This window comes from Lepeophtheirus salmonis, chromosome 1 (assembly GCF_016086655.4).
Source record: "Lepeophtheirus salmonis chromosome 1, UVic_Lsal_1.4, whole genome shotgun sequence".
In the NCBI taxonomy this organism is placed as follows: Eukaryota; Metazoa; Arthropoda; class Copepoda; order Siphonostomatoida; family Caligidae; genus Lepeophtheirus; species Lepeophtheirus salmonis.
Window position 1 is genome coordinate 53,467,510 of NC_052131.2, and position 24,656 is coordinate 53,492,165.

The following is a 24,656-nucleotide window of genomic DNA, read 5'->3' on the forward strand; positions in this document are numbered from 1 at the left end:
TAATAAAAATTGAAATGTATTAATCAATTGTTATTTCAAAAATACAAAAAAAAAAAAAAAAAAAATGTTCTCCAGACTTGTTTTTGTTTTAACAGGCCACATATTACACACATTGTTGAGAGTGGCTTTATATAGTCTCATAAATATTGACTGGCGAACATTATATAAAAAAATTGCTTTTAAATTCCCCCTTTATCGGATTGCGTCAGGAGTTCCCTTATGTATGGTGTGATGACTGATTGTGATAAGTGGACATAATATAATAATTATTAATTCTTCTAGAAAAAAGTGTTAGATTTCCATCTGGAAATGAGACCAAAATGATTTTCATTGGACCGAACCAATTCGGTGCTATTGTTTGAGTCGACACAACACGATTTTTAAGCTAATTAATCATAATAAAAAAAACGTGGTTCTTACATTATTATTAACCTCTTCATTGGCATATTATAAATAGATATTAACTTTTAGGTGTACATAATCTATCAAGAATACGTTACACGGGAGGTTTTTACTCTCATAAATGAATTATAACTATAGATAAACATTGCCCCATGTCGTTTTGTGAGACGGATGATATTTTATGTATATTTTGTTATCACTTAGATAACACAAAAACAGTCTTAAACAAAAATCAATACAATTGAGAAATATCAAATTTATATTCTGACATTGGCCATGCAATATTTCATAGATATATTTCGGCCAAATATAGGTTTTATATTCTAATTTGTGGGATGAATTAGGATAAACAAGAACCTTAACTATTGTTTTGAGTCTTCATTTGATTTATAAGTCTAATTTGGACACAATATGGCCCCTTTCAACCATATAATTAATTAATCTCTAAATAATCTAATAATCAGATTTTCCTAAAAAATTTCATGTAGATTTTAAAGGCTCCAGAAACGGTTCTGGCAACAATTCTTGGGGGACCTTCAAGGCTATGGTGTCCTTAAAATAGCATTTTTTAGCATTTCCCTGTACAACTTGAGGGCTGGGGTGCATTTTGGATATTAGAAGTGTTCTTTGATGCTCAGGGAAGCGGCTGTGGAATTTAACCTCCCTCAGGGAACAGCAGCTCATATACACAACCCGTAGGCAGGGGTATATTCTAGCATATTACATGGGGTTCTCGGTGATTAGAAATGCGGTGGCGGTACAGTTTGAACTGCATTCAGGCCCACTACTTCATCTGAGCAACCTGAGAGCCGTAGTGTATTTTGGGATATTAAGAGGTTACCTTGATACTCAGGGAAGCAATTGCGAGTTTGGCGTCACACCCAGAATAAAGTAACTACTTCCTCATTACCTGAAATATGAGTGCCTATATTTTAGTATACTCATCCTCATAAATCCAACATAAGAATCATTCTTAAAATGTTCTTTATTTTTGTTTTAATGTTAAGCAAAATAGTTCTTTATTTTTGTTTTAATGTTAAGCAAAAGAGTTATTTATTAATTTTAATTTCTTAATGTCAAACCCGGGTAAACATACCTTTAATAAGAAAAAAAAGGAAGAAAGGTTTTCCCTTTTTTTATTTTCTTTACTGAAGTTTTATAAAATAATGTCTCTTATATTTAATAAAGGGTCAAGGTGCGATCACTTATTGATCTCATATAATCATGGGAATGAGAGTTACAAAAAATATTATAAATATTATTATCTTTTTTTGTCCATAGAAATATTTTATTGTAAAACACAACGCACAAAGAAAAAAGTTTTGCTTCATACATGCTTAGAAATTGCAATTGTGCTAGAGGTAAACGTTAACCAAATTTGCTAAAATTTTGTATTTGTGTTTTCTTACCTAGCTGCAATACTAAAATTAGATTCTGCAGATTCTGACAAGGATTTCTAATTTCAGGGCAACTTTCTTCATCCTAATGTATATTATGAATATGTGATTTATGATTCATGTGAGTGCTCTTAAGAATAAAGTACTCATCAGTCATCCCAAAATATTTAAAAAAATATTATTATTTTTTCATTCTTGAGGAGAAAAAACGATATATGAATTGATATAAGTTTTGAGAAGCTACGTTTGAGTGTCCTCAGGAAAAACAGAGAATAAGATAAAGGATTCGTTTGGGAGTTATCGTCTATATTAGTGTTTTTTTAGAAAATATATTATTTGATGACCTTTATGTTACAAAATAAAGTCTTTGATTACCTTTCTTTTACAAATTACATTCTTTGAGTTCCTTTATTTTACAAATACTTTGTTCATTGATGACCTTTATTTTACAAAATTCATTCTTTGATGACCTTTATTTTACAAAATAAAGCCTTTGATAATCTTTGTTTTACAAAATACATTCTTTGATGACGATTTTTTATAAGAAAAAAAAGTCAAAATATAGCTCGAATGTGCCATATTAATTGTCCCATGATTGATAGTTCCCCTTCATTCCCCCTCCAGTCTCCTACGCTGTTAGATATAATATAACATTTATATAGTAACTAAATTATAATAGAAACAAGAACCGTACTTTTGTATAATAAAGTACATTCTACTTTCTCAATCATCATAGAACAGCAAGAAAGCATATTATTATTATTATAAACTTGGGAGCTGGGAGAAAGAGACTATGTTATATTTACAAGGCTGGCCTATAACGAACATAACTTTTGAAATAATAAGACTGCAACTTTTATTAATAATACTTTTATTGACATTGGGTAGTGAATTGAAGAAAGAGGCAATGAAAATCACCATCCTTCACTCTCTGCTCTAATTAATATTAAATGGATGGGATTTTGAACTTTTTGATGACAATTACTCATTCAAACGACGTATTCTATCTGTGGCACACTCCAACAAGATAAATGATTCAAATGTCCAGCTTTATATTAATCAATAGTCATCATCATTACCTAATAAATACCTCGAAGCAGAATGATTAACATATACATAATTGGTCATTCAAATGACTCATGTTGCAATCAAAATAAGGGGTATTTTAAGACAAATAAATTACAACTTGTACACGATTTATAGTGTAAAAATATATATCTCATGTGTTCGCCCAACTTTATTTTTATAATTCACGAGTGAGTGAGAATATATATTTAGAGATACATAGACAGAGAGAGAATACAGCTCCTGCGACTACTGTCATTTTCTCAGCTGCTATTTCTCTTCACTCCTGATTATATAGCTAGTAGCAGTTATACTAATAAGTAATATTTTATACTAATATAATATTGTCTGTATTAATATTTACCCCCAACTCTTCATAGATAGTTATTGAAGACGTGCATTAGTGATTATTTAGACAACATTTATTATTCGAGTGTTGAACTATCTTTTTCCATTGCAGGAGGGATCTGCTCAGAGACACTTTCTTGATCTGGCATACTTTAGGGAGCGAATGAAATCCATTCATCTTATCATTTAGTGGTCCGGGTATGTACAAGACGCTACCCTCATCCCTACGGCGAAAGGCTTCATCCTCTGCACCACCACCTCAACATTCTCATCATGATGGGGGCCTTATGGATGAGCCTACGGCTCCAACAGCCCCAGAGTCAAGTGTCTTTGGAGGAATTCATCTCAACATCTCGAATCTCTTTACTGGGGGTGTCTCTCAATTCTTAGGACAGTTTCGTAAAAAGACACCTTCAAGTCCAACGAGTCCAGCTCCGTCGCTACCTCCTCCTCAACACCATGGAAGACCAGCCCCAGAAGTCTCCGCCTGCACTTCTGCCTCTTTGTCCTCTTCTGCTACAACTAAAAGTACAAATCCCCATCGAGAAAGTTGTTACTTGAATCGATACTCATTAAGTGACGAGTCTGGAAGTTGTTCTTCCTCTTTTGATGAGGGGCGCGAAGGAGGAGAATCCTTTGAGCTAATTGAATTCCCTTCCCTATCTGGAGAAGAAACAGGCTCAGGCCACTCCTTTTTTGATTCTCAATCCTCTAATCCAGCTTGGTGTGATCATTGTGGGCAAATTATTTGGGGTATTTACGATAATGTGGGCTCTAAATGTTCATTATGCGAGATGACATGTCATAAATCATGTGCGTTACGGGTTCGAATAGATTGTACTGCGGAAAAAGAAGAAGATACTTTGGCCGATGTTTCCGAGTTATGGGGTGATGAGGAGGGAAAGGAAGAAAATGAAAGAGAAGGGAGTAGAAGTCCCGTTGAAGAGGATGAAGGAACACTCAAGGTATCACATGCTGGAAGCATTGAATCTTCATTTGAAGGACCGGAAGAAGAGGAGGAGGATGAATTGGAAGGAGGGAATAGTCATACTCTCTCAAGTATCAAGTCAGACTCTGTATACTCCTTGAGTCAAGCCATAAACCACCCAGGAGAGCTACATTCCTCCATAGAGTTATATAATAGTATTTTCCCACCTGGCCAAAAGACTATCCTGGAAGAAGATGATGGAATTAATGGATTTATTCGCGTCACAATGAATCTTCGTCGTCCAATCAATGTCATTGCTGGTATGAGACCTCCTTCTATCTATCGAATGGACGAGTCCATGGAAAAACAAAGAACACTCACCACTTTCCATTTAGCGCCAAACACTGTCAAAGCTATCCATGTTAACTCTAGTACATCTACGAGAGATGTTATAAGATTCCTTCTCGCCAAGTTCCGCATCGCAGATAATCCACATAAATACGCGCTCTATGAGAGATACTCATATTCACAAGACTATAAACAGTGCAACAATAAGACTCTGGGTCGGATTAAAATGCGACACATTGCAGAGGATGAACTCCCTTTACTCCTCACTCTGAGATGGGCAACCAATGGTCTACTGGATCAAAGGAGTCTTGTTCTTCAGGAAAATGATCCTGGAGAGATTTGTTGGGAAGCATTTTCATCACCAGAGTTGAAAAACTTTCTGGTCATACTGGATCGGGAGGAAGCCTGGTATAAAAAGTCCATTCATGAAAAATACGATTACATACGTGAATATATGGAAGGCCTTTTGTTGAAGAAGAAGAACAGTGGTGGTGGTGTTGAGAACATGGGATAAAATATATAACAGAGATTTTTATTTTTTTCTTCAAATTTTTGTCTCATAGCTACTTATTATGTACTGATTGAGTGTGAAATGCAAGTGATTCATACTATCTCCTAAATGTGTTATAATGATGTAATTGATATGGAGATCATTAACAAGTCATCTCTCCGCGCCTTCAACCTCTTCATCCCAAACTTATTCAGAAAAAATAAGAAAAATCAACACATTTGAGATAAGGAGCAAAGGGGCTTCCTTATACAAAAATTGAAATTTTTTATTAATAAAGCTTTCATGGTTGACCCATTAGTTAATGTGAGAGCAATGATTTGATCTCAAGAGACAAAAAAATGAAAAAGAAAATTTTTATAAGTTGTAGTTATATATATATTAAGAATCTTTCAGAAAGACTGACGACAATAACTCATTCTGCGGCGGTTGTAACTTGTCAATTTATATACCAAATTGCTCAATATTTTTTAGAGAGTAGTACCAGCATTGGGTGGGTCAAATAAGTGCTCAAGTTTTTTTTCGAATTTCCATTAAGGCTAGTTCTCGTCACGTGGTATGAAAATGACGACTGCTAAAGTGTATTGACCTACGAACTCATCTCGATCTATGGAGCAATAAAAAAAAGAGAACAATTTGAGGAAATTTTGAACATTTCTTTCAGAGTGATTGTAAAAAAATAGCATATGTATATATCAGCTATTTGCATATTTATCAAAATTTCCTCATGTTAGTCTATCGTTTGTTCCATAGCACGGTTACTTTAGAAGGAAAAAGCATTAGGTTTGAAAATGTTTCATCAAAAGATTTTTATGCCTAATAACAAATTTATTACCATCTTTACTTACATTATAAATAATTTCCCCCTTTTTGCAAACTGGTGTCGAGATATGCGTGCAACCTGTGCATGATGATATCATAGGACAAACAACTAATGCAGTGGTTATTTGCTTACCCCATAATGACACAACTTTCCCCGTATTAGCCGTAATAGAAATTTCGGAAAAAGTTGACAAACTGCCCTAGCGGGCAAATAGTTAATCTTTCCTTGTCAATAATAATTAATTCTCTCAACTACTTAATTCCATTTGGATAAAATATCTTATATATTAATTGAAACATATCATTGTGAATGTATTATTTTTTTTTAAAGACTGAATGCTCTTATGTATTCAGGCCTTAAAAAAGCAACACTTGAGTATATTATTATAATGATTTTAGGCCGTCCATTAGAAACCTTTACGAGGCAAAGAAAAGAAGTGCTTTTTGTGCCTAATTCAAAATTAATTACTTATATATAATATGTATGCCATAACTAATATATTAGAAGGAAGTCAACTTATCAACGTATTGTTTGTTTTTTTCTTGCTTTTGATCATGTTGAATTTATATATAGTATAAATATATATTTTCTTAAATTTGTTGCAAATATACTTATACTTCTTAAAACAGCGAGTTATACTTATATACAATGTTTGATTGTTTTTATTTTTTATTTCTAGCTTGCATCTTGTCATGCGTCAAGTTTCCAAAGAAATGAAGAAAAGCTCTAATTGAACCCCCTTCCAAATGGAGGAGGACTTTAAAAATCAAGATATTTTATTTTTTAATTTATCTCTCTCCAACAACAAATAATAAATATATTAGTCAAATCACACCAAAAACAATTACTGCTTTAAAAGAAGATTTACACTCTACAAACACATAGTTATTTAATTAATTATAATTAGAAGATATTATAAATACCTTATATATATATATATATATGTAATATTCATTCGACGTTCTCAAGCCTTTGATAAATATTCATCATGACGAGCCATCCCTCAAGTGAAGATTTACTTCAACCTGGACACGTTGTAAAGGAACGATGGAAAGTAATTCGCAAAATTGGAGGTGGAGGATTTGGTGAAATCTATGCGGGTATTGATCTCGTAACAAAGGAACATGTTGCCCTCAAACTAGAGTCTGCAAAGCAGTTAAAGCAAGTCCTTAAAATGGAAGTTGCTGTACTTAAAAAGTTGCAGGGACGAGAGCATGTTTGTCGCTTTATTGGCTGTGGAAGAAATGATCGTTTCAATTATGTTGTGATGCAATTGCAGAGTAAGAATTTGGCTGAGCTACGGCGAGCTCAGCCACGAGGAGCCTTCTCTCTATCTACGACTCTACGACTTGGGTATCAGATATTAAAAGGGATTGAAGCTATACATGACGTGGGGTTTCTTCATCGTGATATTAAACCTTCCAATTTCGCTGTTGGACGCTCTCTTAGCACGTTGAGACAAATTTTTATGCTGGATTTTGGGTTAGCAAGGCAATACACCAATGCTGCTGGAGAAGTTAGACCTCCGAGAGGAGCTGCTGGTTTTCGAGGGACTGTACGATATGCCTCGGTGAATGCTCATAAGAACAAAGAAATGGGTAATGAAAGTACTTGATATTAATTTATTTCTTAATATTATATGTGCATATTTCATTTCCTTAGGTCGACACGATGATTTATGGTCCTTATTCTACATGATGGTAGAATTTGCAAATGGCCAGCTCCCTTGGAGGAAAATTAAAGACAAAGAGCAGGTTGGGATTATGAAGGAAAGATACGATCACTATAGGCTGTTAAAACATCTCCCTATGGACTTTCGACAGTTTCTAGAACATTTACAGAGCTTAGAATATGCAGACAAACCAGACTATCCCATGCTTCTGGGTCTCTTTGAGCGTACAATGAAGCGACGAGGAGTCAAAGAGTCGGATTTATTCGATTGGGAAAAAACTCCTGCGGAACTACACGAAGAGCAAAGCATCCATGGTAATAAAACTTCCACACCAAGTGTTGGAACTGGAGCTGTTGAGAAAAATAATCAAGGAACTCAACCAACTCCTGCAACTGTGAAGCAACAACCCCACTCCACACCTCAAACACCAGTAGCTCCTCCTGAAGTGTGTGTGAATCTCCCTGTCCCTCATACAAACAACAATTCTCATTCAGTCTCTAAAGAAAATAACGATAATCAAGAGAATCTTGATCCTGTAGATACTAATAAAAAAGCACAAGAACTCAAGCCATCCCAGGTGGGTGGTGTTGGTGTCGGGAGCGGAGGTAATGTTCAAGAAGCTCCAGAAGTTACGAAAGAACATGCAGTCATAGCTAATAGTCCCGCCCAAGTTGCTGCAAATCCCTCGAACCTCAAAGCTTGTGATTCTAAAAAGACTTCTCCCAAGAAGTCCAAAGTACGGGTGCTCAAAGGAGAAAGAGGATGCGGAGTTGAAGAGAGTGGATTAAATAATGTTTTCGACGTTCGCCGTAAAGTCGCTCCTAAATCATCTTGCAAATACTCTCAGCCCACTGGACCTGTCCAAACCAATGATACTTCAATAACCGAAGTGGCTGTCATGGATGAAGATGTTAAGAGCACTGCTGCAGTAGCTGGAAGCTACAAAACTCTTAATATAGTCATGTTTGATTCTGAGGATGAATATGATAATCCTTTTGAGGGACAGAATGACTGTAGTGCCTCTGATGCAGCGGGTCTATTAGGTAAAAAAAGAAACACAAAGAATATGAATGAGGCATACTCCACTCAACCAACCCTTCAAATAAGTCCAAAATTAATCCCCCGCCTCCAAACGCGACTCCACCTCCCCCACCCCCTGACTTCAATATAAATCCTCTTCAACATTCAGCCTCAGCACCTTCGATTCCACCTGGAGCAGGTGGTCATCATCTTCATTTAGCAACAAATAACAAGGATGGGAATCTAGAGGTTCCTCCTCCAATGAATTTCACCCCCCCTCCGCCGCCACAATTCGCTCCTCCACCCATCCCACCTACGAATAACAATAATATAATTACTCGATTCTCTCCTCTTCAGCATTCGACATCTGTCTCAAATTGTTTTTTAAGACAAATGTCTAAGTCGACGGCAGTTTCACCCTTGATTCTTGATATTACTCCTGAGGTTAAGACTGAGTCCACATTTTCTAATAAGCAAGATCAATCTGGAGGGATGAGTAAACAGGAGGTAGAAGATGAGGACCAGGGTCTGGAAGAAAAAGATTATGATGATGGAAGTAGGAAGACTGTTCGTCCTCTCTTTAATAAAAGCCGTCAGTCTAGTACTGTCATTGAGGATCCTCCTCCGGGATTTAATAATAATAGTAGTAGCAACCATAATAAAAACAATGAAGGATTCCATCTTTATTTCGTGCCACGAACGGTATCCAATCCTCAATTGGCTGCTACCAACAGTACCTCCAATAATACAAATAACAATATATCCTCTACTAGTAATGAAGATCCCCATTCAATTATAGTAAAAGGCAGTAAAGTATTTAAACAAAAAGTGCAACAACCACAGGTACCACCAGAGGAAACTTGTATGGATCACGCAATTCTTCGCAAATCCGCATCATTCAACGTTGACAAAGGAGACAAAAGATTTCCTATTCAATTAAATGGTGGTGAGACTCGCTATATCGATATAAAACAAAGATGTGAAACGTCTCAAGAGATACGTATTCCTCTCATACGAAGATTCCTGGGCGAAGAGTCATTGGAACATTCGTCAAAAGTGAATAAGATTTTTCAGACGGAACTACTTGGTGATGAAGAAGAAGAGGAAGATATTGAGGAGGAGGAGGAGGAGGAAGAAGAAGAAGGAGATGAAGGTGGTCACGGGGATGAAAAAGGGGAGCATGAGGAAGTCGTTGTCCTTGAAGAGGATGAAGAAGAAATGTTTGAGGCTGAAGAAGAAGAGGTTGTCGAAGAAGAGGAAGAAGTCGTGGAAGAGGAGGTGGAAGTTGAAGAAACAGAGGAGGTTGAAGTCGAAGAAACAGAGGAGGATATCGAAGTTGAAGAGCCCGTTGAGAACAATGACTATGACAATAATAGTAATCCTTCAATACATCGTTATTATACGGGGAGAACGCGACGTCGGCAATTATCAAAAGAATCTCCTCCAGTTCCTCCTCCAAGGACAAAAAGCTCAACTCGCAGTTCAACTGAGCGATCTGTCTATTTTGAATCCAATTGTTGTAATGAAATGAATGGTGGTAGTAGTGGTGGAAGTACTAATAGTCGACGAACGTCTTCTGGCCAGCATCCTCAAAGTCATAATCATCACAGCCGCCACACACCACATCATCGAATGAAGCGCTCAACTTCGGGATCAGGGGATAGATCTATTAACAACAAAGAAGATAATTATTTATCAAAAAGAGATGAAAGTAGCGAATCTATTTCAGCGGATGAAAAAAAACGCCGTCCTCGGAATAACAAACATCCTTCTCCTTCTTCTTCGGATAATAATAACAAGGGAACCGAAAAATCCGCACGAAGAATAAGTCTCGACGAACTCTCATCAGCCTTTCAAACTCTTTTCTCTAGTGGAAATGGCCCTACTCCAACAACGATGACGGCTGCAACTACAACATCATCTTCAACGCTCTCACATCATCACAAAAAGTCCAGTAATAGTTCATCTAGCTCTTCATCCGGGATTCACCATCATCACCATCAAAAGAAGAAGTCCTCTTCGAAATCTAAAACCAACATGTTAAATGATGCAAATACAACTGTGAAGGAGCTTCGAAGTCGTAGTGAAGAGAATCTATTGGATCGCTCTCAAGGGAGCTGCAAATCCTTCCCTATTTCTTCATCTTCGAGTGACCGGCACGGACATAACCATCACCATCATCATCACCACCATAATCACCGGAATAAAATATCTCCTTCATCTAAGATGGATGCCCAGCAATATGCTTTGAACGAAGCGAATAGATCCTCGCGTATTCCACTCCCAGTCCGTAAGCCCAATCATTCTGAAATATACTACTCCTACTTATCAGATCGATTTTCTGATCGCGGAGTTCCCTATCCCAACAATTCCACGTCCCCCTCGTCCACAAACGCTGCTTCAAACGCCTACTACTCAACTGGCACACCGCAGCACGGTGGCTCTGGTCATAGCAGTCACCCACAACAGCACACCCCTTACAGCGGAGGTCAAATCCAGCATCAAAGACAGTCAGGAAACAGTGCCCTTAATAATTCTAGTCAGCAGCAACAACAATATGGGCAGCACAACCCCTCTCCGCATGAGGAATACGGATACTACAAACGCTACTCCACCTACTCAGATAACGACGGAGGAGGTAGTCCTCGATGGAGACGGAGGAGCTATGATTATCAAGACGTCGTTGACTACGCCACATATGCAGGACGAAGGAGTCGTCCTGTATCCAGCACGGAAATCGCAAACATGACACCACCTAGCACCACGTCTCGTGGACCTCGCTCACGCTCCCGTTCTCGTGTTTCAATGTGTGAGTATGAGCCTTGTCGCTTCGTCATAGATGCCTCTCCACCACCTCCTCCAAGGACTTATAACACCAATCCTCGAATGAATAGCTACACTTCCTATTACTCTGGCTATGTACTCTCTCCTTCCTCTTCTGCCTCGGCGGCTATGGGGGGAGGAAACAACGAAAAGACGCCACATCCACCTCCCGGATATCCTCCTCCTGTAGGGGAAGTGAGTGCTAGGCTTAGACGTTATCAGCCGGAGTAATCATAATTATCATTGATTTAGTCATTAAATCTTACAATAATAAGAATAATATTACAATACTGTCGTCCTCTCTTTTCTGCTCTCTCTCTCTCAGTATACCATTATCACCCACCAACATCTCCTCTTTCTCCTTCTCCTCATTAAAAATACGATAATTTCAAATTATTAGCTCACACATTTTTTTGGTTTCTTATTATTATTATTTTAAATAATTAGTTATTTAACTCCTTTCATTTTAGTCAACCCCTGCATATTTATCAAATACTTATTCTATTACATATAATCAATTAATTTTTGTTTCTGTTTTTTATAATACCTTATTATCATCGGTCCTCAATTATTATTATATACATAAAAATCTTGTCATTTGTAATTATTAATGTATATAACTATACATTAATACGGAATTAGGTGCAATGCATAATTAATTATATATTATATTCGTATATATCTGAACATACATACATAAGCAAATTGTTAATTATACTTTATTTATATTATAAATAATAGCATAACCCCTACTTCGCTACCACCCCCTCTAATTGTAAAAGGCCAATTCTTAATATTACATATTTATAGTCATTGGTCTTCCGAATTGATATTAATATACTATGTACAATGTGTGTCTGACATCAGACTATTTATTATTGTTAGGAAATTTCAACTTCTGTAACCCTTGGCTATGTTGTGTACAAGCTAATGAGGATCATGCAATTATCCCAAAACATTCCTTGGATGGTCTATATATTATTAATAGTGTATAGTTTGACTGTTTTGTCTGAACATTACTCATTAATATATATTATATCTGTCCACAGTGATAGAATAATCGTATATACATAGTAAATACCCAAGTATCAATGTATATTTATTAATTCTAACAATGATGGATTTACTAATTAAATAATGCATTGAGACGTATAAATTGTAATTTGTACACAACATATCCGCTACGTACAGTCGTGCCGAAAACTGACTGGACTGGACTTAGTCTAAGCAATGGAGCGGTTTGGTTAACAACTTTTTTCGAATTTCAATTACGGCTAGTGAGGAAAAGTTGTCATATGGTAGGAAAATAATCTAAAGGGGGTGGGCTGGGAGGCTATAGCCCTCCCCAAATTAAGGATTTTTTTCTTTGTACTAGGAAATTGAATATTTGAAATTTTTTCCCCAAAAAATTTAGTTGACCTATCAAAATTGCATTCTCCTACCAGGTTATCTTTAATCGTACATCTCGATCAAATTATGAAAAAAAGGCAAAAACTCTTTACTTACTCAATATAGATACTAAGAAAGACATTTCAGTTATTTTGCATTAAATTTTAACCTATAAAACATATTTAAATTTTTTGCTGTATTTTAATCTTTATTGACGAAAGTAGATAACTTTTGTCTCCTTTCAAACTTTGAAAAGATGTGCTACTTAAATCGTAGAAAACGGAAATTTTGAATAGGTTATTTTCGAAACACATTCCAATTTTTTCTGAACCAGTCGTAATGGAATTTTGAAAATAAAATAAAAAACAAACTACCCAACTAAACAAATCAGTAATCTCATTATATGAAAAGGTTGTTAATGTTATACTTTCTTCACTGATAATTATAGATGAATAATTAATTAATTATAATGGTTGTGTTTATTTTTTCAATTTGTTTTAATGCTTTTTAAGTCTCTCAATCCGAAATGATAATTTGATTAAGTTATATTTTCATTTACTTAAATTAACGAGGATGAGGCTGGGAATAAATTATTTTATTTGGCTTATATAATAGTTATACACAGAAGAATAGTCCGGGTAATTGGTTCTGTGGATAATACGCCTAGCTGTTACGTGACAAACTACTTTTTTTTTCTTTTTTTTTTTTGCATGTAATCAAATAATTAATAGTTGAGGTAAAAAGTTCTGAGCGTTTTTTCGCTTTATTTTGATAATAGGATTAACAAAGTAAGGATTATCCAATTTAGATGGTTTAAAACGGTGTTCTGACTAATTTTCAGTTCCTGGGCAATATAATAAATGCTCACATGCCGGTCCAACTCGACGATTTCCATTATTTGATCGACATTTTCGACGTCCATATTACCAGAATGGAATTGTTGGAACCACCGCTTTTCTGTTGTATTCGATACTGTATAAACAATACTATTATTATTATTTTATTTGCTCCCGGCTCCCCATTTTCACTTTGGTCGTAGTGATACTGAAGAATGATTTGAATTTTCTCTTTTTTTTATTTCAACTTTGGAATCCTGTAATACACGACTGGCTTCACCAAACACAAAACAGTAAATTAACTTTTTTTTAAGTATGTGCTTAACCTTTAAGCTTTTTTTGATACTCATTACTAATTGTAAGATATAGCTCAAAAAAGAGGTCTAGCAAAAAACGCTCTAAACTTTTAACTTAACCTAATATTTTTACTAAAAGGCCCTTGAAATGATACATATTTTCTATTGCAAAAAGCGGACTACATTTTGGTATTAAACATTTAATTAGCTTTATTTTAAACCTTTCATTGTACGAGTAACATTCTCTCACGATAAACATACTGAAATTTGTCATATTAGTAGAAAAAGAAGATTGGAGATGATCTTTGAACTATATAAAATTTCAAACATTTACATATTGTGTCACAAATTAAGATTTCTAGTCCTTATTTTTTTATTATCCTCTCCCACGAAATCGTATTACCCTATGGTGGACAAGATATTATTAATTGCTTTTTATATTAATCTATAATTATCAAGGGACTAATAACATTTTCGTCTGAGTTTTCTTGTTTTGGCCAGAGGATCATTTTTGTGGTAAAAAATAAAATATGGGACGGCAATAATTTAGAAAAAGACTGGTGAAACGTATCTGCAGGGCAGCAAAATTAAAAAAAGTCTTTTATGCCAAAATATAGCGTTTTTCAAATTATACATTTAAATTTTTTATCACAAAAAATTCCTTTTAAAAAAAGTAGAATCAGATCAACATTGCAATAGCATGAGAAACTACAATTGATATTGTAAAAATGTATTCCATAGATTTTTAAATAAATTAATGCTAATTTCTCCCAAATTATAATTACATTCAGCTAGAACATGACAAATCATTTTATTTCATCCAATAAATTATTATTATTTGAAAAAGTGCTGTGCATTTTTTTTGGGGTACAAATTCCATCATTATGAAAGTATTCCTGAAGTATTTTTCCTCCCTATTTATTCTCAAATTTATAAACTAATAACTTTTGTTTTAATTGATATTAGAATTGGGTTTTTTGATTTCTAGTAATACCTTGTCAAATAGGAGTGAAACGAAGAAATATAACGTACAAAACTTTTCGATCTATAGCACTTTCTGTATTGTCTAAACATTAATACCGATGTCATTATTTATTTGTCGATGACATTATTTGCTTATTATAAAAAAATTGGACACTTTTTATGTTTGGGGTCAATGATTGAGATTCAAAAGCTATTCCCCTCATCCTCTTAGAACTGATATAATATAAAAAATGTCACATAACTATTATGACGTAAATTAGAACATGAATCTGATTGGTCAATATAGTATTAGTATATTAACTATATTAGTTAATTCTATTAAGCAATGGGATTTTAATATCACCAACGTTTAGTAAACAATTGCTGTCCATCGAAAAAAATCGTTCTTATAGGTATTTCATTTATTTGACAAAGATTGATTTTTAGCATTGTGTATGCTCATAAAATTCTTTAGAGAGAAAAATAAACCCTGTTTTCATTTATAGAATTTGCTCATAGATCCATTATATGTAATTATAATTAGCCCTAGTTCTAAAAAGTCAGTTTTAGGCAAAGGCATATTTTTTTCTATAAATGAAATGTGTAGGATTTATCGAAATAATATATTAATAAAACATTTGATTCATAAGTCAAAGTTAATCGCGGAGGCTCATTTTTAATAACATTATTCCAGATTATTCTCGTGTTAACGGGAGAGCTGCATATTCTAATATTTTGATAATTATACAAATAAAAATGTTTTCTGTGATTTTGTAAAAGTAATAACAAGTCATGAGTACATCGAAATTCCTTTCGGAAATCCCCCATTGTAATACTTATATATATTTAAATAAATAATAATAATATCATTTAATTAATTAGTTACTCTCATTACATTACATTAATAACCATGATTACAGCCGCTTCTTTTCTTATTATATTATTATGAAAATGAAATAATGTTATTATATAATTATAGTATATTAATTAAGGACTTGTATATTGTTGTACTTCAAAATGATTTCATAGAAAATAATTATTATAATTTACTCCATATTTAGAATGGTGAGGAGAATATTTTGAGGAAGCTGTGGAAGGTTTTCTTCTGCAGCCCTCTCTCGCTCGCTATCGACATCTTTCTGTCTTAAAATTTATACATGCAGACATCCAGCTTTATTTTACAAAATGAAATACAAGTGACGCATTGCATTGCTTTGTTAATCATTAAATATCCTTATTATTAACTAATCCACTCATGGTCAGAGGTGTCCAAACTATATCCTAGAAGGCAGGAACGGCTTTTCCTTTTAGATAATCTGAGTCAGCTTATTTATTTTCCACAGCTGTTGTCATTACCAGGTGGTCCATTGAAATTTGAAGACTAATTTCAAAATTAATCAAGGTTGAGTCATTGAAATTAATTCATTTTTCGATAAATTAAAGTATAGACCATTAGTTACAAAACACAAATAAAATTAAGCTCTCTACCTTACGTACAAGTCGAGAAAATCACACTTGAACTTGATCGATGAATTTCCATTTGTGCAGACCTTGACGCTGCTCGTCTTCAGGACCACCGTCCATCCCGTCAGCACGTCTGAAACGTTGGAGAGGAAGAAAATCTCTTTCAAAATGTCAAACTGAATCCCCATGAGTTAAACAAAAATACTCATGCTAATCCCCTCAAGTCCATGAGGGACCATGCAATTAAAGAAACCCATACCCTCCGTTACAAGACTCTTTTTTGACACTTTTGGCCCCCACAGCCCTGAAGCCAACCCCCCTCCCCCTCGTCTATACCTTATGGGTGTGTGTCTAGTGGAAGGCCTGAAGTGTTTGTCATTTTTTCAGACGACGAGGCCCTCAATGCCACTATCAGATAGCAATGGGACACCATAACCTGTAGCGAGTGCCAGACCTTCTGCTGCCGCCTAGAAGCCATCATTGCCGCTTCGGGCGACTACATTAATGATTAAGAGAGCTCAGACACAAATTTATTTATGTTATTAATTTTGTTGAAATTCTATAGTTAATTAATAAATTATATCTTGTTGAAATTCAAAGAGTTCAGATTTTAATCGACTACTTGGTATGTCCTTTATATATAAAGATTGGGACTTGTTCTTATTTCCTTAATCTCACTGGTGCTTGCAGCTAGTCTAATAAAACGTCATGACGACTAAGGTACTTTCCTCCTAAACATTCTGCAAACTGTCGTGATTTCCACGTTCATTTTCCGTGTCTTTTATTTTTATATAACGCCAGGACATGTTTTATTCATCAGTAAAGAGGGGATGTTTGTATAGAAAAAATATAGTATACCGATTAGAAAAGAAAAAAAGGTGCTCATTTGTGTTTTTTTTTTTGTCCATTATTTAATCGGTCGTAGGGGAATTAACATCTCCCTCCTCTAAAAGAAGAATAATCCCCTATCTTTTGTGTAAATTGCATAATAAAATAAATAAATATGAACTTAAATATAATTAACAAAGGTGAAAATCCAGTGTGGAATGGGTATTTAAAAAAAAAGAGAAACCGAAAATCAACATGGTAACCCTAATAATTTAAAGAATGTTTTGGAGGGGAGAAAGAATAATGTTCATTACGTTTCATAACATCAGCTATAATCAGCTGTGACAAGAGAGGAAGGAAAAAAGAATATAAAATAGGACATTTGCTAGAATTACTCCAATTGTAATCCCCAATTCTACTCGGAGTCCAACAAGGACCTACAATTATAACTCCACAACAAATCCTCAGGGTTGCGCTCCGTCTTTTATGAGCACACAATCAGGTTTTGAATATATTTAGAAAAGGATTTTCACTACTCAGGAATCAAATAATAATAATGACAGCTGTTAATGAAAATAAAATTCGTTCTTTATACTACCAATTACAAATTAACGGCCAGCTAAAAAAAACACACCGGATTTACATGTATGTGCATCAGTGTCTGAGCTGAAATGTTTGTAAGGTAAAAAAGAGCGCCAGGAGAAGGCGAGAGCGAGATATATGGTACTACTGAAATAAGATCTATATTATTATCAGCTGCAGGTTTCTTGGAGGTAGAAAATGAATTACTTCTATAAAGAGGAGCCCCCTCTACATTTAAAATAGCATTAATGTAGTAAAAATATTGTTATTAAAAATTTTTTAATATATATTTATTTTATTACGCATTTTTAAAACTATTTTATACCAAAGATAGGCAATAATGTTTACTTCAGAGACGATCCATTAATGAATGATAAAAAATGAACTAAGAGACCATGCAACATCCGTTTTTCCTTTTTCTTAATCTATAAAAGTAGTTTATTTATATATTACTAAAAATATGAAATTTGATATTTTTTGTTATGGCTACTTGAATATTTTTTAGTATTTACCAAAGCTATCATCATTATGAATGAAAAGCCTTGTCCGTTTTTATGGAACTGGTAATCTGAAGAATGAATCAGTAAGATAAATATTTACTATAAATAGTTTGCTAAATTATGATATTTGTCCGTAGTTGAAGACCAAAAGAGCGTTCCTAAGAAGACCAAGAAGTTTCCTAAGCTAACATCCTTCCTTGTTTCAGCATATTTAGGGAATAAATGTATCCTTATAGTCGTAAATTGTTGCATTGATAAAGGTGACAAATATTACTCCTTGTTCTTAACTCATGATAACCTCTCAAGTATATATTTGATATTTCATCCAAGTGATAAGAACCTTAAGTGAAAAAATAATGGTTAATTCGGATTTGAAGATGTCTAGAAATTTGAATGGACTGAACTCCAAGGACAATTTTTTATGATATCCGGAAGAATAGCAAGATTTGGATATAGCATGGTGCATCCCACGTTCACAATCTTATTAGCTTCAGGCAAAAAATCTATTCGAGGATATCCTCTATGAATAACTCTAGAAGGATGTGGACTTATCTACTTGTTAATATACCACATATGAAATTCGTAGGTCTGTCAATGTATCGTTAATGGCTCCCGGGTCATTTCTGTATCCTTAGTTCAACTCGCATAAAAGCTCGAAGTATCTTGTTAATATAAAACCATCATCAAAAAATATTTTTGTTAAAAAAGGGCGTTTGAAAAAAAAAAAAAGTATTTTCTAAAAAGATTCAGAATTATTTTATTTTCTTTATAAAGAAAAACACATTTATCTGTGCCTCAAACCCTGCTCATAGTAAAATCGGCCCGGATTGAAACCAAGAAACTTAGAGATTAAATGTATTTTGGTGGGAACTAAAGGTAGATCGGCAACGAAGTGTCGAGTTTCGGGCCAGCCTATGGGCTTTCAGGTGAATATATGAGAATATATACAACAAAGGTAATCCAATATATACTAATTACTGTTTAAAAGATCTTTCAGCATAGGTTGACTCGATTTTTCCTTAGATCTTTTCAGTTCCTTCGTATCTTCTTTCTTGGCATGCCTCCATAATGTGGACGTATTTTTCTTTTTGATGTGATATTCAATGGAGCATATTTTACATTTTTAATGTTTCATTAATCCCGGCAGTTCCAACTTTTCAAAAAACTTATATAGAGATCATATTTTTATATTCAACCGCCCATTTAATTCTCCGAATGTTTAGTATAGATTAAATTTCTTTGCCGTCCAGAAAAGAATAATTCGGAATGGCTCCGAGTTTGAAAATTATATCTGCCCCTCTGAAAATATACAAATCAAATATGATAGTCTATTATGGTCGCTGTAATAATGGGGGGGGGGAACATGACTCCCTAAAATTTTAAGTAACTACCAAAATGACCTCAAAAAGATGATTCAAAAACTTTTATTTAGTAAAATAATTAAATAATGGTCCCTTCCTCCTAGTTTAAAGATATCTGGTATACAGGAAGTTTTTTTCCCTTTTTTCATCATAGCTTATCAAAGTTAATGAAACTATTATACAGAATAAATAGTACATGGAATGAAAATATCAGTGGGCCCCATAAAAACATCATATAGGCCGTAGTGAAATGACCAACCTAACCGTCTGATTATTTCATTTCGAAATAGAGGTTGTGTGCATTAGGTTTTAAAGTAAAATTCCCGGAACATTAATTTCACAAGGCTTGTCATAACAAACCTTTCATTACGTTATTCACAGCATGTTTTTACTTTTGTCCTATACGCTATCCACTTAGACGGAAAGTCGCACTTGTACGTCTCATGTTGTTCAAAATAGTTCGGAAGGGACTACCCTTTATACAAAGGGTACAGAGATTATCTACTCCACATAGTTCCTCCTTTGGTGGTGAGGGAGATTCAGTCAAAGAGCTACTTCGAGGAGCCTCTTCGCCAGATGAACGGATATTCTCTGAAAATCAGGAGCCTTTTTTGTCAAATACATATGTCGACTCTGGAAGGAAAGATAATTCCATAGATGAAAGCAAGAGTCGTAAGCCATAGTAAGGAGGCGTGTTATAATAATTAGCCTATAATTAATTATATCATTTTATTCCTTCTTACTAGTGAAGAGGATCACAGTCATAACTCCTCTATACTTTTTCCTGGTCAAGGAATGCAGTATCCTGGTATGGGATCAATCCTTTTTGACAAAGAAAAGGAAGTTCCCATTATCGGCTCTCTTTTTGATAGAGCCTCTCACTTATTGAACTATGATTTAAAAAAACTGTGTCTTGAGGCTTCTCAGGAAGAGCTCGATAAAACAGTTCATTGTCAGCCAGCCACGTTTGTTTCTTCTCTTGCGTCTGTAGAGTATTTATATTCCACCTCTCCAGACTCTGTTAGAAATTGTATTTCCACTGCTGGATTCAGTGTTGGAGAACTAGCTGCCCTTGTTTTTAGTGGAGCCATTTCTTTTGAGGACGGTAAGGTCAGCTCTATTTTGTAATTAACAAACTATTTATGATGATAATACTTTTGATTAGGCGTTCGTCTAGTCAAAGTTCGAGCAGAAGAAATGCAGAGATGCTCAGAAATAGAGGAGAGTGGGATGATGACGGTATTTTATGGGGCAAATAATGAAGTTGGACTTGCGCTCAAAGTTGCCCAGAAATGGTTGAAAGAAAAGCACGATATAAAAAAGCCAGTTGTGACCATTGCCAACTATCTGTATTCCCAGTCCAAAGTTATAGCAGGCCATAAAAAGGTAATATAACATTATATATTGTTCTTTTATTTAATCAAATCATTAATTACAGGCCTTAGACTTTATCGATGCCAACAAAGAAGACTTTAAAATACGCAAAACCAAAAGAATTCCAGTTTCAGGAGCTTTTCATACTACTTTAATGCAGGACGCTTTACCTCTATTTAAAGAACAATTAGCTCAGACTCAAATCCATGTGCCTAAAATACCCGTATTTGCAAATATAGATGGGCAAATATACTCAAGTCCAAATGACATTCGCAAAAAATTGCCGAAGCAAATAATTTCTCCTGTTAAATGGGAGCAAACAATCAACTCCATGTATAAATACACAAATCCCGAACATATCCCCAGTGTCATTGAGTGCGGACCTGGTAAGTCTCTTTCATACATATTACGTAAAATCAACGGAAAAATCGCTAGGAAAGCATCAAATGTTTCGGTTTAATGGTTTGTCACATTTTTGAATTTACTTATTGAAGTATTATTAAATTATTTAAGAATTTTTTTATTAATAAATATTTTTTTCATTGAGACTATTGTATTAAAACAAAGAATTAATTAATTACATTATTATTCATCTTTCTCTTTTTCCTCTGTGATTTCAACAACCTCTTCCCCTCCGAATAACTTTGGGAAAACTTTTTCATTTGCAATCTCGTAGGGTTTAGCTACATTTAATCCAAATAAGGGGCCTACCTTCATGGCAATCATAAGACCAACTGAGCCAATATACGCCAAATCTCCGGGGAAAACAATATTGGCAATTGTTGCAAGGAGAACGTACTTAGTTGTAGTAGAGGGATTTAGGGTCTCAATTCCCTCAGAGACTTTCCCTGACATTCTAACTAGTCGAGCAAATGGTTTCATAAAGCCAGATCCGTTCCCTTTGACTACTGGAATCAAAATTAGAGCAAAAATGTTTCTTTTAAACTCCTTCTTGGCAAAACGGATTCCTCCTAATATTTTCTTGGGATAGTATAATCCTTTTATTACATAAAGAGGAACTTTAACACCAAATTTCTTGCTAAGCTCATATGCAGGCTCAACATAAAAGACAAGGTACCAAATCTATTGAAATATTAGATAATTATGATTTTATATAGACAATCCAACACAAATAAGAGATCTAATTATTAAACAGTTACCATGGATGCCATGATTATTTTTGATCCATCTTCCATTGCATCCAAGGCTGCTTCTCCAGCAATAGGCCCTAAAAGTATTCCTCCTGCAAAGCAGACCATCATAGATGATAACCAAAGACTGAATGGATGCTTCCTTGGTATGTTTTTGAAGTCCTCTTCTGACATATCATTTCGTTCCCCTTGTATACAAAGAATAAAGTGAACAAGATCAAAGACATGACTATAATTTTTGGGTAAATCGTAGAGAAGATCCGCCACGAACTCCATTTTTGTAGTATTGAAACAAGTCCCTTTCTTCGCACCTTGTTTTTGACAATTATATAATATATAAATTAGCTCAGTAGTCACTTTTGCTTTCTGAAGTCATTCTTTTCCTTAACTGGAGACAAGCCAAATCGAATCTTGTGACATTTTAAAATTTTTTTTTATTATTAGGACCAATTTTAGGGATAAAACAATTAGGGTGTTACTTTTGTTTTTAAATACGATTTATTCTTAATATTACAAAATATAAATGAATATTTGTTAAAAGATAATCATTCTATTGAGATTTCAAGTAATTGTAATCGCATATAAAATGGATAAGAAAATATTATGAGATCATCAAAGTTTATCTACTATAAATCACTGTACGTAAAAATAAAAAGATGATATTGAACACCTTATTTGTATTTTAAGTCAATTGAGGTCAAATAATGACTATGCGACTAATATTTATAAAAATTAATTATTCCCGTGTCACGGATTTGAATGAATTTATAAGGCATATATTTATTTAAACAAAATTACCACGTTGATTTTTTTAAATTTTTTTTATGTACAATATTCAATAGATAATGATCGGTTCTTTCCAATGGCATCAATAACAAATTTTAATTCCCAAAGACTTTTTTATTAGTATTTTAAAAAGAGGAGTCTGAAGATAATATTCACGTTTCGACTCAATACATGATTTCCAGACAATATATATTAATATAATGAAGCCAATATTTAACTGATTGTAATAAACAGAGTAAAGTTTTTGTAAAATCGGAAATAGTTACAAGGCAGGCAGAAAGTCCGCCTTGAATTTCAGATGTTCAGAACTCTTGCCTTCTCTGCATCAAATGAAATCAAGCTAATTAGATATATATCTAACGTTGGTTATGATTTGATCCGAATCTGTGACATTGGGTATAAAATTCTCTTCCTTTTTATTAAGTTTTTTATGGAATTACCCATATTTGAGAGAAAAATGAACGCACAGTCAATTTTTTTTAATTGAAAAAGTATACAAAAATTAAAGCTAATAATACTCAGAATGAAAGACTTTAATATTACTAATTATTTCTGAAGTAGAATAATGTCCTTTTTCCGTACTTGAGTAGATTTAGATTTACAATGAAACTTTCTGTAGTGAAGTCCGAAGTTAACAACTCTTTTATGACAAATTCTACAGACAGGCGAGTCTTTTAAATGAAAACGATTTTGATGTCGCTCAAGACTCCTCACTCGTGAAAAGACTTGTCCACAGTCCCCACAAGTGAAGGATCCGCGAAGACCTTCGTGGATTTCTTTTTTTATGATTGCTCAAATTTCGTTCATTACTAAAGTCCTGGAAGAAAAATAAAATAATTTATTTAACTATTAACTAACAAAAAGAGACAATTTAATAATTACTTTGCCACAGAGATCACATATCGGGAAGGAGGCACAAAGGAGATCCTTTTGAGGTACGTTGTTTAAAACACCAACACAGCGGCTAAGAATATCCTCAGCGTGAAGTTCTTCTTCTGCCACTTCAACATCATCGAAATCTGTCATAGACTCTACGGATTGTGTCATTTTGGTTAAAAGATGCGGCAACTTTACTCATTAAATCAACTAAATTGATCCGTCGAATCAATAGCCCTATGAAATTACAGATTATTTATGTGTTCGTTGTTATAAAAGGAGGTTCTGTGATTCTATATAATATTACGCCATTCGTGATTTGATTTTTTAGTTATTATTATTATTACGACAATAAAATAAAAATCACGCAACCTGGGAGAAATGATTTTTGATGACTTGAAAGTTAAAGCGGTTTTGTTATAGAAATATCAGTATATGGAGGAATATTTCAATTTGAAAGTGAGGCTATTTAAAGTGTAATCTTATATAGACACGAATTCGAAGTTGATGTTTGATTATAATAAGCTTAATTCATCAAATACACTAATCAACACAATAATTGTTTTTTTGAGCATTTGAAGTAAGGCATTTTGAAGCTTTAATTATACAAAAAAGCTCAAAATTTCCCAGGGATTTGAAATCATTTTTTGCAAAAAGTAGAAAGGTTGATTTATCACCTTATGCTACCATAGTATGGCATCAAATAAAGACAAAAACAATAGTAGCCATATAATTGTTCAAAATTCATCTTCAAAAGATGTATTTTTTTGTACAGGTTGCGTGATTTATCATGTTATTCTCCACTCATAATAATATAACTCATGGATTTTACAAAATCGAAGGAAGAGGTTGCGTGGTTTAAAATAAAATAATAGTGATAATACAAAAATTTTAAACTCTTCCTGGAAGAGCAATA

At 34.1% G+C, this 24,656-nt stretch overlaps 4 protein-coding genes across 7 annotated transcripts in view; 3 read left to right on the top strand and 1 right to left on the bottom strand.

The window, feature by feature from the left end:
* Window positions 1-6,498, top strand: part of LOC121132036 (ras association domain-containing protein 1) — a 30,968-nt gene extending 24,470 nt beyond the window's left edge. For 2 of the 4 annotated variants that reach the window (XM_040727473.2, XM_071894104.1), the window contains exon 2: window positions 3,325-6,498. In XM_040727473.2, coding sequence (XP_040583407.1) covers window positions 3,413-5,002 — 1,590 coding nt within the window. In that variant the 5' untranslated portion in view covers window positions 3,325-3,412 and the 3' untranslated portion in view covers window positions 5,003-6,498. Of the gene's footprint in view, window positions 1-3,063; window positions 3,268-3,324 lie in introns of those variants that run through there. The other 2 variants (XM_040727472.2, XM_040727474.2) reach the window with 2 other exon arrangements.
* A 128-nt stretch (window positions 6,499-6,626) lies between these two features.
* On the top strand, window positions 6,627-13,187 carry Asator (tau-tubulin kinase asator). Its single transcript, XM_040727476.2, is given in 3 exon segments — window positions 6,627-7,417; window positions 7,482-8,655; window positions 8,658-13,187. Coding segments are annotated over 3 exon segments (4,692 nt in total). The 5' UTR covers window positions 6,627-6,807; the 3' UTR covers window positions 11,566-13,187.
* A 6,702-nt stretch (window positions 13,188-19,889) lies between these two features.
* Window positions 19,890-21,473, top strand: beg (malonyl-CoA-acyl carrier protein transacylase beg). The gene is made up of 4 exons (XM_040727478.1): window positions 19,890-20,235; window positions 20,300-20,658; window positions 20,719-20,939; window positions 20,992-21,473. Exons 1-4 carry the CDS (start codon window positions 19,997-19,999, stop codon window positions 21,385-21,387), a joined length of 1,215 nt encoding a protein of 404 aa, XP_040583412.1. The 5' UTR covers window positions 19,890-19,996; the 3' UTR covers window positions 21,388-21,473.
* LOC121132038 (trimeric intracellular cation channel type 1B.2) lies at window positions 21,432-24,037 on the bottom strand. The gene is made up of 3 exons (XM_040727477.2): window positions 23,747-24,037; window positions 22,088-23,681; window positions 21,432-22,010 (listed from the first exon to the last, which is right to left on the bottom strand). The coding sequence occupies exons 2-3, from the start codon at window positions 22,352-22,354 to the stop codon at window positions 21,513-21,515; spliced, it is 765 nt and encodes a 254-aa protein (XP_040583411.1). The 5' UTR covers window positions 22,355-23,681; window positions 23,747-24,037; the 3' UTR covers window positions 21,432-21,512.
* Window positions 24,038-24,656: the final 619 nt, after the last annotated feature.

Bases quoted from the DNA above. Each gene is read 5' to 3' on its own strand.
- beg (XM_040727478.1), top strand. From the start codon at position 19,997: ATGTTGTTCAAAATAGTTCGGAAGGGACTACCCTTTATACAAAGGGTA. The intron at 20,236-20,299 runs GTAAGGAGGCGT...CCTTCTTACTAG, and splicing joins AGCAAGAGTCGTAAGCCATA to TGAAGAGGATCACAGTCATA. The intron at 20,659-20,718 runs GTAAGGTCAGCT...ACTTTTGATTAG, and splicing joins AGCCATTTCTTTTGAGGACG to GCGTTCGTCTAGTCAAAGTT.
- LOC121132038 (XM_040727477.2), bottom strand. From the start codon at position 22,354: ATGGAGTTCGTGGCGGATCTTCTCTACGATTTACCCAAAAATTATAGT. The intron at 22,011-22,087 runs GTAACTGTTTAA...ATATTTCAATAG, and splicing joins AAATAATCATGGCATCCATG to ATTTGGTACCTTGTCTTTTA.